Below are 14,881 nucleotides of genomic sequence, written 5' to 3' on the forward strand. Positions count from 1 at the left end.
GTTTTTGTTTTCTTTCATTGTTTTGTGTTTGCCCTGCCCGGCTGCAAGAAGCCATAGTGAGGAAGGTACCAAGTCACAATGTATGTTAACCTGGAAACTGAGCAGTTTATTACTGTAGGTATTTGTTTACCCAAATTTTAGAAGAATGACAACATGGGAAAAGCAAGTTATTTATTGCTGTTGACTATTACTTAAAATAGGAAAAGGAACTTAATCCTTGTCTTTTTGTTGTTGTTGTTGTTGTTGTTTTAATCCTCACCCGAGGATATTTTTCCATTGCCTTTTTGAGAAAGTGGAAGGGATGGGGGAGAGACAGAAAGAGAGAAACATCAGTGTGAGAGAGACACATTGATTGGTTGCCTCCCGGCCAGGGATCAAGCCTACAACCAAGGTACATGCCCTTGACCACATTCAAACCCAGGATCCTTCTGTTTGTAGGCCAGTGCTCTATCCACTGAGCCAGACAGACTAGGACAACCCTTGCACTTCTTCATCCACCTCTTAGTATGTGCAACATACTGTTCCAGTTGCTTGAGATGCACCTGTGAACAAAACCAAAACCAAAAAGCACTGACCTATAAAGCTTATAGTTCGATGCTTGTTACCATTTCACCTTCTGCCTGTCAAGGGAAGTGCTAGGTTCAAATCCTAGCACAACTATATGTTGTCTGTGACCACAGGAAGTCATTTCCCTCTCTTTAACTCTCGTACTTGTAAGTGTAAGCCTAGAAATCATGTTGTCATGTTATAATTCATTTGGGTATCTCAGAAATCATCCATTGCATTGGTTCTGTAAGAGGAAATTTCCTTCTTAATTGCTTGGATTTATACTCAGAGGAGCGTTTGCAAAATACCTTAAATTTTGTCCCAGGTATGTTTTTACAACTGATCTGGCTTAACATCAGCAACAATTTGTAATATGAAAGTCAAGACCATGTGAGTTTATGTAGCTGCTATTTTTCTGGATGGTCTGCTTCTTTTGGGGAGCTTATCTACTCTGCTCCATGTGATTCTGGTGGGGCTGACAGTCACTTGGCCCTGCTTTTCTACCACTGGGAGGTCATATGTTCATAGATCCATGTCTATGCTTATTGCATCCCATCTGATTGATACATGTGTGAAATACATTTTTCTATATTAAAATATTCTAAATATTTCATGTGAAAAGTATTTTAGTATAACATCTAAAAACCCTAATCTCCACAGAATGAGAATATTAAATATTTAAAATATATTTTATTGGTTTTTTTACAGAGAGGAAGGGAGAGGGTTAGAGAGTTAGAAACATCGATGAGAGAGAATCATTGATCAGCTGCCTCCTGTACACTCCCTACTGGGTATGTGCCCACAACCAAGGTACATGCCCTTGACAGAAATCGAACCTGGGACCCTTGAGTCCGCAGGCCGACACTCTATCCATTGAGCCAAACCGGTTAGGGCTTAAATATTTAATATATGTGATTGTTCTAGTTCAGTGGTCGGCAAACTCATTAGTCAACAGAGCCAAATATTAACAGTACAACGATTGAAATTTCTTTTGAGAGCCAAATTTTTTAAACTTGAACTATATAGGTAGGTACATTGTTATTAACTTAATTAGGGTACTCCTAGCAGGGGTCCTCAAACTTTTTAAACAGGGGGCCAGTTCACTGTCCCTCAGACCGTTGGAGGGCTGGACTGTAGTTTAAAAAAAAAACTATGAACAAATTCCTATGCACACTGCACATATCTTATTTTGAAGTAAAAAAACAAAATGGGAACAAACACAATATTTGTATTTGCATGTGGCCTGCGGGCTGTAGTTTGAGGACCCCTGCTAGGGCTTAGGAAGAGCCACACTCAAGGGGCCAAAGAGCCGCATGTGGCTCGCGAGCCACAGTTTGCCGACCATGTTTCTAGTTCAGTATTAAGCTATAGGCTGGAAGTAAACAGCAGTGTTTCCTGGTTCCATGCTTTTAGGGCTGTAATCTCTGACCAAATGATAGTTGCCTTGTTTCATATTATGTGGCAGGACAAAGTCTATAATGACAGGTGTTTATAACTCAGACACGATGTAAGCACTCTAGCCTTACCCATGACAATTTCTCTTATGTGGCCAGGACAATAATGTCATCTCCCTAACCAGGTCTTGCTGTCTAAAAATAGAGAAACCAGGCATGTAGGAGGAAGTGGTTCAAAAACAAAAGTCTGATTTACAGCCATCTAGTATCAGTATGGAGGCCTTGAAATTATAGTTTTGGGGAGATAACCATTAAGGAAAGTGCCTGTAGTCTGCAAAGTGAGTGTACAGTATAGGCAGCAGTGAGCTTTGTGGCCATGAACATTCCTTTTGAGCTATGCCTATTGGAGGCAATGCCATTTGTCCATGCCACATAAAACATCCTCTCTTCTCCTTCCCTCAACCTCCATTCTTCTACTTCAAAGGCAGATTTATAAAATGTCTTCACTGAAATTTTAGGGAACATTTTACTTTAAAAAACAAAACTATATAAGGCCCTGACCAGGTGGCTCTGTTGGTTAGAGCATTGTCCTGATACACCAAGGTTGAGGGTTCGATCCCTGGTCAGGGCACATACAAGAAGCAACCAATGAATGCATAAATAAGTGGAACAACAAATCGATGTTTCTCTCTCTCTGAAATCAATAATTTTTTAAAACTATATATATATATATATATAGTTTTAAAATGGCCTTAAGCCATTTTATATATATATATATATATATATATATATATATATATATAGTTTTAAAATGGCCTTAAGCCATTTTTTGATGGCTTATTGATACTACTTGAGACTGAAAAACATCCTGAATAATATGTAGAGATATTCTGGGTTCCTCAGACAGAAAAGAAGCTCTGGGAGAGCTTCATAGTTCCACTAGACATAGTTGAAGCTCGGTAAATATTTGTTTACATACACACACACATATATATGTATATATGAGAGAGATCTTTAATATCTGTGTTGGATTCTCCAGCTTGTGTGAGGTGCAACATGGGCAGAGCATATTTTGGTACTTTAACTTTTCTACCTATAAAATGGAAATAAAAATATTTTCCTGTCTCACCTCTGATTGTGCACGTGGGAAAATGTGGTACATAATGTATTTGTCAGGTCTCTTATTTGAGGATAATAGAAACTGGCTTAAGTAGGGAAATAAAGGTTATTTGTTGTTTCATGTAACATCCGATCAGAGCCTGCCACTGCATTGCCAGCAGTTGGCTTAAGCATGAGCATGTGATCCAGTTCAGAACAGTGAAATGAGAAGGAGGCTGGGGTCTGGAGTTCAGGAGGCTTCTGGGACATTCTTCATTTTACTTAAGAGACACAGGGAAGAACTGTTTACTTCAGCTGGTCTGTTGTTGGATATAAATGTAATGGACCTTGAATGTGACTGTCATCTTGGGACCATATTAGCCTAAGAGCAATGCTGACACAATTAGGATGGCAGAGCAAAAAGATGGGAAAAATGGCATTCTTGATAAAGTTCAGCTACTGAATTAATCAAAATGATACTTTTCCTTATTTAAGCCATTTAAAGAATTTTTAAAAATTGATTTGAGAGAGAGAAACATCAATTTATTGTTCCACTTATTTATGCATTCATTTGTTGATTCTTGTGTGTGCCCTGACTAGGGATCAAACTTGCAATCTTGGTGTATCAGGACGACACTCTAACCAACTGAGCTACCCAGCCAGGGCCTTAAGCCATTTTTTGATGGCTTATTGATACTACTTGAGACTGAAAAACATCCTGAATAATATGTAGAGATATTCTGGGTTCCTCAGACAGAAAAGAAGCTCTGGGAGAGCTTCATAGTTCCACTAGACATAGTTGAAGCTCGGTAAATATTTGTTAGGCAAATGTGGTTGTCTTTATTTGTATTTATAATTGAAGCATTAAAAAATAAAACACCTTTCTTTCCCTTCTTTAACAATTCAATACAATAGTCATTAGATAGGTGTCTTTGGGTGGGCACCAAGGCCCAGTGTGGGTGGGATTTTTGGAGCCCAAGCAGAATAAGGAGGTCATATACACAGGAGAGATGGCTGGAAGCCAATTGTTGGAACCTGAGTAGTATGAGGAGGGAGTCTCTGTGGGAAACAAGGATTGAGGGGCGGCCCAGTATGGAGTGTTAGAACCTGAGGAATGTAAAGAAGGTGCGTCGACCTATGAACCAGGAGGTCATGGTTCAATTCCCAGTCAGGGCACATGCTGGGGTTGCAGACCAGCAGACTCAATCCCCAGTAGATGGCATGCAGGAGGCAGCCGATTGATGATTCTCTCTCATCATTAATGTTTCTATTTCTCCCTCTCCCTTCCTCTCTGAAATAAAACTATATATATATATTTTAAGAGATATTTCTCTAATAAATGGTCATGTCAGTCTGAAGGATCATGTCCCATCTTTCTGTGGTGGATTCATTTTAAGAATTTAAGAGTGCTGAGTCATAGAGAGATAGATTTTATATTTGCAACCTGCATATACCCTTCAGTTTACATTTATATTGCCTTACATTATTCACATCACTATTATTGCCATTGGTCTTTATTTTAACCAATATGAAGGCAATAACTATGTCTTTTGAATTAGTTTGCTCATACCTCCAGTATGAAATATGATGAGACCTAATCATGTAAAGTAGAATAGTTTAAAAAGTGGGATTGCTTTACTTCAGAAAATTTTTCTTTTATTAGATTTTACTTATGTGAAACTGTTTTAAACTCTTCACTTATATAGGCCAAGAAAAAAGTATTTTTGATTTCAGCAATAATTATTAAGTTATCCATGCAATGCAGCTGCTCTAAAGGCTGAGGATTAGATCTGGATATATTATATAGCTTTCATAATTGTCCCAGATAGCTATCTTGCTTACTTTCCATTTGGATTGTACATACTGAGTATTCAATTCTGTGACTCCTCAAAGGTATGGAAATTGGAAATTATCACTTTATAAAAACTCAGTTCCATGGCACAAGTCTCTGTGGAAGCACTTACCTGAGACTGATAGTGACTATGCACATGTGTTCACATAATACACATAGATAGAACTAAAGCCACGATTGATTTTCTTCAAAGCTTAATTTTTAAAATTGTTGGCCTCTTAGATGTTGTAGAAAATATAGCATGAAAGCATTTTGTGTGTCATCTCAATTCGGTTTGATAGTTTGAAAGATTTTTTTAACCTACAGTATACTTTATAGCTATTATTTTACTTCAGTTTCAGTTGACTTTAAGTTATATGAAATAGTACTGTGTAATCTTTCATTTACCAACATTGAGTTAGTAGTCTTTGTTATTCTTTTCATGAGATATTAAAGGCATTGTTTATCAGGAAAGTTATGTAGGAAATGAGGCAAGTAATAAATATTTCCTGGTAGTTGCTCAAAAGTGTTTGCTGACCAGGATGTTGTTTGGGGAATGACTTTTTATATCTACTCTTACTTCTAGGAATTGCGTTTTTATGGAATTGATGGTGCCTTTTATTGGTTCTTTGAATTTATGCAAATAATTCATATTGGGATTGTACTAGTTCCTCAAGCAGAAATATTTAAAATGACAATGAGGATGGATGTTTTTAAAGTTAAGCTCACTTATATTAGAATCTGTAAATCAGGAATATCCATCTTGGCTTTTATTGTTTACCTTTTTTCTCCCTTTTCCTCTCCAGTTCTATTCAGTTTGGGATAGCTAGATCAAAGAATATATTATTAATAGATAATATAGGATAGGTAGCAAAATAATCTGACTATATTATCATAGGCTTTCTGTAATTTGTCTTGTCAGAATTCTAATTAGCGTAAACATCAATGATGAAGTATATTCTGAACTCCCTTAGGGTGGCTGAAGAAAAGGATTGCATTGAAATGCTGGTTATAACAATTTCTTCTGTCCTAGACTGTTAATTGGTGAGGGTGTGGCAGGGAGGGTTGCATCAATATTTTTTCAGAGTTTAGAGCATAAATATTTTCTAAAGTTATCTCAAGATATAAAATTTCAAAGAAAAACCAAGGAGAAAATGCCTTAAGGTTTGTGCAAAATGGAAGGCAAAGGTTGGGAGGAGCCATATGGAAATACTAAAAGTGAGACTGGACAGAATATGAGGAGACATTATTTTCAGTTACTGAAAAACAATGGATACTTAAAAGAGTGAATAGCTGAAGAGTTCCTGAGATGGATTGGATAGTCTAAAAATTGACAATACATGATGCTGATTTTCAACAAATTGGAGGAGAAATTCAGATGGCTGAGTGTTTCTTTTTCATAAGATTTTACCTTTCTCAAACAATATTTTATATTCATGCAGTCCTCATTAGATTTATGTTAGCGGGGGAGGTGCTGTCTTGTTCTATTAGAGTTTGTGTGTTTTCAAGGTTAACAGCTACTGTGAGTGTAATTAAAGTCTTCCTACCTTAAGTTGCCATTTTTTAATCTATTATTTATTTCCACTAAAGAAAACAAGCAAAGAGCGTTTTAACTGTGGAAGACTATTAATAATTGGTCTCCTGCCCTGACCGGTTTGGCTCAGTGGATAGAGCGTCGGCTTGCGGACTCAAGGGTCCCAGGTTCGATTCCGGTCAAGGGCATGTAACTTGGTTGCGGGCACATCCCCAGTGAGGAGTGTGCAGGAGGCAGCTGATCGATGTTTCTCTCTCATCGATGTTTCTAACTCTCTATCCCTCTCCCTTCCTCTCTGTAAAAAATCAATAAAATATATGGGGGGGAAAATAATTGGTCGCCTTATGATGTTCAGTGAGTTAGCAGGGATCACTAGTTAGGCGTAACTTACATTAGAATTAGATCAAATTCTGATTTATAACTTCATATTTTTTTCCTTCATTTCAGTATCTATGTTTCACTTCAAGTAAGCTTGGAGGCTTTGTGTTTGTTTGTTTATTAGTTTGAAATACTGAATCAACTTTTTCAGCACTTGTTTTTCTGTGTTTTGTTTATGGGAGCTAAATAAAGTTAAATGACATGTCTATATTTTTACAGGTAGGTCAAGAAATTAGACCATCATAAGCATTTGGTCTTCTTTTCATACACGTTAACCCATCATACCCTCCAGAATTTAACTTGTATCTTAATTGTTCAATATTAAGCATAGGCTTAACTTTTTTTTCTGTAGATTAAAAAAAAATCTTTATTATTTAAAGTATTACATATATCCCCTTTCCCCCCCATTGACCCCTTCTAGCCTGCCCCCACTACCTCCCAAACACCCACCTCTCCCCTCCCCCCTCCCCAGGCCTTCACTACCCTATTATCTGTATCCATGGTTTATGCATATATGCATACAACTTCTTTGGTTGATCTCTTCCCACGCTTCCCTCTGAGATTCTACAGTCTGTTCCATGCTTCTATGTCTCTAGATCTATTTTATACATTAGTTTATTTTGTTCATTAGATTCCACATATAAGTGAGATCATGTGATACTTATCTTTCTCTGATTGGCTTATTTCACTTAGAAAGTTACATACAGAAGCCCTCTATAGTGCTCTTTAAATCTTTCCACCAAAAGTTTCTCTAACAGCAGAGGAGAGTAAATAGGGAACCCCTGACAGTCTGGGCATCTACAGTTTAAAGGAGCCTATTACAAGGCTGAAACTTGTTTGAGTTCTTATGGTTTACTTTAAATTTCATGCAAATGTTTATGTATCTGTATCCCTGTTACTATAAAAATATTACTTTCCATCAGGTAAAATTGATGCTCTGGGGAAACGCTTTATATTTATCCTCTGGTTTCAGTAATTCTTACCACACTGAGGCATGACCTAGGGGTACTTGCATCCCAGTTTAAAAAGCACTGCTCTAGAGAAAAAGAACATTGAATGGATAGAAAAAGTCGTGAGCTTGAACTGAGTTCACATGGCTATAGCAGAGTTTAGGAGCTGCTGTTCAAAGAGGGAGGAAAGAGAATATGCCATTTATTCAGGTAGCCACCTGCAAGTAGAAGCTTTTATGTCTCTTTTAAAACACTGGTCAGATGATATGTGTAATCTTCTACTTAATGTCTCAGAAGACATCTAATTAAGAAAGGAAAAAGTATAGGAATTTGTATATTTCTCCTATGTCCCTACTTCATATTTTTAAATGTGTTTTTTCTGATTATAATGCATGATCATTGTAATCATTATATGCTGACCATGTTCTTATTTTAAATAGACAATGTAAACTAATGGCTTAATAAAATTTTCTTATGAGCAGTTTTTCATTTAATCAGCTTTTCCTGTCTTTCTACATTAAGATAGCTAAAAAATTGTTTGCTGTGATGGATTGTCTGCATTCAGTATCCTTGTACATAAATCTTTGGTGAAATCTTCGATCATCTTGTACTAGACTGTATTTCTAGACATAAAATTATAAAGTCAAAAATATGACCCAATTCTGTCCTGGCCGGTGTGGCTCAATTGGTTGGAGTGTCATCAGTACACCAAGAGGTTGCGGGTTCCATCCCCGGTTGGAACGGAACCGATCAGTGTTTTTACGTCTATATTTCTCTCTTTCCCTTCCTCTTTCTAAAATAAAAATACATATATATAACCCAATTCTAAAGCCCTTGATACAGATTACCAAAATGATTGTCCATTTTTTTGATCCATTGGCAATCAGTAGTGCACATTTTTATGTTTTATTTTAAATAATTTCATAGGGAAAATATAGTACAGCATCTTTATTTGAATTTTGTTTTTTATTTCAAGCAAAAACATATTTTTACTTCCTTTTCAGCCCATTTCTCTCTCTCTTGTGAATTATCAGTTCCTAGTCTTTGCCCATTTTTCTGTTGGGGTGTTTGCCTTTTTCTTATTGATTCATTGGAATGCTTTCTTTATTGAGACATCCCATTGTTTTATATATAGTAAAAATATTTTTCTCGGTTTATCATTGGACTTTAATTTTTTAACATTTCCCTCCCTCTCTGCGTATACACTTTTATTTTTAATATATTTTATGGTTTTAAAACATATGGTTACATAAAATGTCTTCAACCATGTGAAGATATTAAAAAGTAAATAGGTGAAGTGTATAGAATTTATAGAAAATGAAACACCTTAGTTAGGATCTGTCCCACTATATTGATCTCTCTTTCATGTTAGCATTCTTTCAACAAATATTTATTGAGCATTGTTAAATGCTGGGATGTTGTGGTGATTAAGATACAGTTCCTGCCTTCTAGGAGACCAACTAGTAAACAGGCAGTGTGAAAATTTCTCCACTAGACAACTGTATGGTTGCTCTTGAAAAGAGTACAGAACTCACAAAGGAGGCCTCTGGAGAGAGGGCCATCCTAAGCTACAATCTGAAGGATGAGTAGAAGTAGACAAGCAAAGAAGGGAATGAAGTTTATTCTAGACAGAGAACAACAGAGCAAAGTCTAAGAGACAAGATGGCCTGGCTTGTTGGAAATAATACAAGAATTTCAGTATAGCAAAATTCACCTGCAGTTGAAGTACTTAATATCTGAAACTAAATGTTGTCATTTTCCAAGGAGAAAGAAAATGCCTGTGATACTAGCATTGGTCGAGAGTGGAAGAAAACTACTTTCAGCTAATGACAGAAAGTCAACCTACTAGATAGCATTGCCTTTGCACCTTTAATGACATTTTTCAAGAGATCAAAACAAAGAAAGTATTTATAGTACTTTGCAAAATCTAGCCTTAGGATCTAAAAAGTCTGGTGGAATTCTCAAATCTTTTATTTCGATGTTAATGTTTTTGCTGTGTCCTAGTTATTGAAACCTGAGGACTCCCACCAACACCCTCATCTGACAGCTCCTTGGCCTGCTGAGGAAACTGCACAAATAAGAACCTCTCTACCTAGTAGCCTCACCTCACTGACATGATAGGAGTCCTTAAAACCAAGCCCTTCCCCAGTTGACCAAAAGGAGAACTTAGATTGAAATTATGGTTCAGACAGTATACACATCGTGAGCTGTTACCTTGTGTGTGATTAGAATGTGCCTGAGATGGGTGGGGAGGACTGAGGTAAGGTAGCCAGTGATGATTGCTGCTGTTGGCATTCCAGGTATGCTTGTCATGTAAAAGCACTGTGCCAGTCAGCTAAGCCAGATTCCTAAAGTATAACTTTTCTACTGCTCCATTTTACAATTAAAAATAATTTTGTACCACATAAAGCTATTCTATGAAATATTTATTTGCTAGCTTAAGGCTCTGCTCAAGGTTGAAGGCAGTGAAAATGCTCTTTAAACAACATATGAAGTTTTCTCTTAGGATTTTCTGTTGATGCAGTTTCTCCAGTTCCACCAAAGTGTAAACTTTTACTTGTCTGCCCTCTAGTGGATATCTGTCATTACCAGTGTCGACTGGCTTTAGGAAAAGTAACTACTTTTTCTTGATTGGCTTTCCAAGTTTAAGCCGCTGTTTCCTTAAAGAATGTGTTATTGCTACCAAAGCAACAATTTATAGTTTTATTCCATTTTCTAAGATGCCAATAAATACCTTCCCTGGCTTCCTCATGGGATCAGGTGTAGACAGCCTGTCTTCAGCAACTTATCTTTGCAGTGCACAGCCACCCCAATGTATCAACCATATTCCTGTTCTTTCTTCTTGCTTATATCTCAAATGCCTGTCAGTCTCTGTGCCTCTTCAGATCTTTTTCTTCCTTTCAAGATCAGACTCAAAGCTGATTTGTTCCTGTAAACACTGTAAAAGTTCCCCCTGAAGTGAGTGGGATCTCAACATCACAGTGTTCTGTGAACACTAAAGGTTCCCCAGCCCAGAGCACCAGAGCCACATAGCATTGAGAGAACTCAGGGTATCAGATACCGAGTTGTGTGGCTCTGTGTCAGATACTGAGTACCCCTTCCTCCTCATGTACTTGACTGACAGCTCTCCCCCCATGGGAGAGCCACGTCTCTACCCTCCCAATTCCCAGTGGCCCTGACCTGCTGAGCTCATGCCCTGCAGAGTCAGCTGACGGTGGCTAGCTGGGGCCCACAGTGCCACTCTTTTAGTAGGCTCTCAAGGAGGGAGAGACTGAATTGTTGGCTCTTGGGCAGGGACCATTTTTCCTTCGCACGCCCAACCAGCGACATCCATTCACATGTGATGTTGAGATCCCACTCACTTCAGGGGAAACCTTTCCAGCAGAGATATTCCCCTGGATTCTCAACAGCTACACGTGGGTATAGGGCTAGCCCCTTTCACATCTCCACCCTTCCTATCAGTCAAGAGCAGCTTGGCCCTTCCCTCACAGCACCCAGAAGAGGTAGCCACAAACTGTGGATTACTTTGTAGCTCCAAACAGGTAGCCCAGGGCTGGTCACAAGAGGTGCTTTACATTGATCTGCATTTTAATCCCTCCCAAGAGGCCCCAAAATCAACACACCCAGTGGCAGGATTCAGACCACATCAGAGCATGACCCAATTAGATCAAAAGTGGCACACCCAAAGGGAGATTTCTGCAGGCACCAGACCCTGCTGGAGCAAATTCCTCCGCATGGGTTTGGTCTTCATGGTTTGCCAGACCAAGACAACCTTACCCACAGATGTGCCAACAGCAATCAAGATTCAACTACAACAGGAAGGTTCACATAACCCACACAAGGGACATTCCTGGAGCACCTAACTCAGATGATCAGGGAGACTGTGCCATTGAGCCCCACAAGACATCCATATAAGGCCACGATACCAAGACTGGGAGGAATAACAGATCTACCTAATACACAGAAACAATTATAGAGAGGCAGCCAAAATGGAGAGACAAAGAAACATGCCGCAAATTAAGAAACAGTAGAAATTTGTAGAAAAAGACCTAATTGAAATGAAGGCAAGCAATTTCCCAAATACAGAGTTCAAAACAATGTTTAAAAGGATGTTCAAAGAACCTGCAAAGTTTCTGTTGAGAAATCGGCTGATATTCATACGGGTGCTCCTTATAGGTAACTAACTGCTTTTCTCTTGCTGCTTTTAAGATTCTTTTTGTCTTTAACCCTTGGCATTTTCCCCCTTCATATCGCAGCAGCACCAGCCTTATATTGTAGCTGAATCCTCTGTGCCTGCCTTTTCTCCCCAGCACACTGGCTGGTCAGTAACCTACTTTAATACTATTTAGACAAAAGAGGCGTCTTGCCAATAGTTACATCAATCATTTTGGCTACAGAAAGGTACATGTGCACATTGTACCGTGAGATTGCTATCCTTACATCTGTGTATGGCATCTTAGCCTTACACATTCTGACTAAGATTTCCATGTTCAGAGTGGCCTTGGCCATCCAGTGTACTAACAACAAGGCCTTCATTCTCTAATTGGCCTTGAGTATTCAGCAACTCTGGCATGATTCCCACACATAGGTTATACACACTCAATTATTTTATGTGCCACTAAGAAAAAATAAATATTGCAGGCAAACTATGATTCATTGATTTTTTTTCATTACATTGATTTATCCTAAGTTATATATGTTGGAATCAGTGAAAATATGGACCATTAACCTTTTGGGTTCATAAGAAATAAGTAGGACAAAGTGTTGAGCAAGATGCCTGACGGTTATAAATACTCAATAAGTAGTAGCCATTATGTTGATGATAATGGTGATTTGGTAATGAGTACTTTGTGAAGTGGTGCTCATTGTTTAGGTTGTTCTTTGGGGATCAGAATCATTAATAGGTCATTTTGAATTTGAAGTAGCATAAAAATATATGTAACAATAATATAACATCTTAAGTTGGTTTTTAGAGGTAATTCTTCTATTATTAGTACTTTGTTATCAATGAAATTTATAGACTATTTTTGAAGTTGCCTTCAGGAATAACATCTATTAATATGTATCAACCTCCTGGGTTTAAGTCATTTTTTATAGAGAATTATGTTCAAGTACACAGCATGAAAAAGGTGTTCCTACATGTAAAGCTCAGTAAAATTTCATTGTTGGTATTGTGATATGAGACCTCAGGTTGTAAATTATTTTTCTCATTTTCCTGTCTATACAGGAGGCAGACAGTGGGGAGGAGGAATGCCGGTCACAGCCCAGGAGGTATGTTTATTCACTATATCCTATAGGTTTTATTTTTGTTGTTGTTTTTCTATTACAGTTTACATTTAATATTATCCTGTATTAGTTTTAGATGTATAGCATAGTAGTTAGACAATCATGTACTTTACAGAATGGTCCCCCCATATTTCAAGTACCTACCTGGCCCCATACATAGTTATTTTTATACTGATTATATTTCCTATCCTGTAATTTACATCTCTGTGACTGTTCTGTAATTACCAATTTGTACTTCTTCATCTCTTCACCTTTTCACCCAGCCCCCCAACCCATCTCGCCTCTGTCAACTGTCAGTCTGTTCTCTGTACCTGTGAGTCTATTTCTATTTCATTTATTTAGTCTTTTAGATTTCACATATGGTATTTGTCTTTGCCTGATTTATTTCACATCTATGGCCATATCCTGTAGCATTTCTGTAATTAATGTTCTTTCTCTAATTTTTCTTCAGTCTTTTCATATTAGCTTATTCTGGTTTTCCAAAATGCTTAATTGGTCTCTCAAAATAGAATTGCTTTGACAATTCAGTTACTGATTCAGATTTAAAATGGTAGATTGTGTTATGTTGTACAATTGAGACTAATATAATTTTGTATGTTAATTATGCCTCATTAAAAAAATAAAATGATAGATTGCTTTTTTAAAAATGCAGAAAGGGCAATGTTGGTCTAGTTTTGGCCCAAGTCTTCAGAACTGTCTTGAGTAATAAAAAAGCAAACTGTCCTTACCTTTTAAGAAAATATCAACCGAAGAACATTTTAGCCTGCAGCTTTATACCTATGTTTGTCATTCATTTTGATATTTTTCATTTCCTACAGACTAGTTAATATTTCACTTTCTAAATACAAAGGTTATACTGAATAACACCCCCAGTACTTTCAATACGATGACACTCACTCACTTGGAATAGTGGGCATATTGTTATAAGGTTACCAGTAAAAGAAAAAAATTATGCTGCCGTTAAAAGAAAAAAATTATGAGACATCCAAGAAGTATATGATAACATTTATATTACTTCCTTTAAGTGTTTTTTAAAATCAACTCCCTCCCACAAGAAAGAGTCCTCGCAAATTCTACATGGTCATTTAAATGTTACCAAACTTGTATCTTCTGAACTCAATCACATGAGCCATTCTGGATGAGACAGGGAAAGGGTACAATAAGCATGCTCATTGTGGAGAAGCTGGCTAAAGGAAATGCTTCCTTAAAGATGAACTACCACGTGTTTGTTGATATATACCTCACTCTTGTAAACTACAACCTAATATAAAAAGTTCCTTTTCCTTAGTAACTAAGGTTATTGGCAATATTTTTCCTGTCTTGGTTATCACAAAAATTTTGACTTAAAGCTTAACGGCTCTTAGGGAATATCTGATGGTGAAGTGTCTTTCTTTTACATAGGGTTAAAAGATAGAAACCAGAAGAAATTTTAGCTGAATGCTTACCAGAGGCATCATAATCTTATTTCCATTAGAATGAAAAAAAAATTCAAAGGATTCTTAAACTTTCTAGTAGAACAAATTTAAAGATCTCTGGGTTGATATTAAACTTTACGTATTGGCTTGGTATCTACCGAGATAATTGTTGTTCCAAAAAATTACATAATGATGAAGCAGTGAAGTCTATTCTATTCACAGCACTGAATTGTCAAGCCATTAAGAACCACAAAGACTCCTGTTTAAAAAATTATTGCTAATAAATCATTAATATGACTAGCAGAGGGTATTTATAGGCTTCTTCTAGTCACAAGAAAAGGATTATGAGAAATAAAGAAAAAGTTACTAACACCCATTATAAAAATCAAAATTTACTTTCCTGTTGTAATTTCTTGCATTGTGTGTTTCCCAGGTTATTTCTAACTCTA

The 14,881-nt window shown here is 37.1% G+C and overlaps 1 protein-coding gene across 1 annotated transcript in view; it reads left to right on the top strand.

Annotated features, from left to right (window-relative positions):
• The window catches only part of SSH2 (slingshot protein phosphatase 2), a 222,059-nt gene that overhangs the window by 78,755 nt on the left and 128,423 nt on the right, over positions 1-14,881 (top strand). The window contains exon 2 of the mRNA XM_081109555.1: positions 12,959-13,002. Within this exon, the coding sequence (XP_080965681.1) occupies positions 12,959-13,002 (44 nt within the window). The remainder of the gene's footprint in view (positions 1-12,958; positions 13,003-14,881) is intronic.

The sequence above is a fragment of the Myotis nattereri genome (genome assembly GCF_964212035.1).
Source record: "Myotis nattereri genome assembly, chromosome: 16".
Taxonomy (NCBI): domain Eukaryota; kingdom Metazoa; phylum Chordata; class Mammalia; order Chiroptera; family Vespertilionidae; genus Myotis; species Myotis nattereri.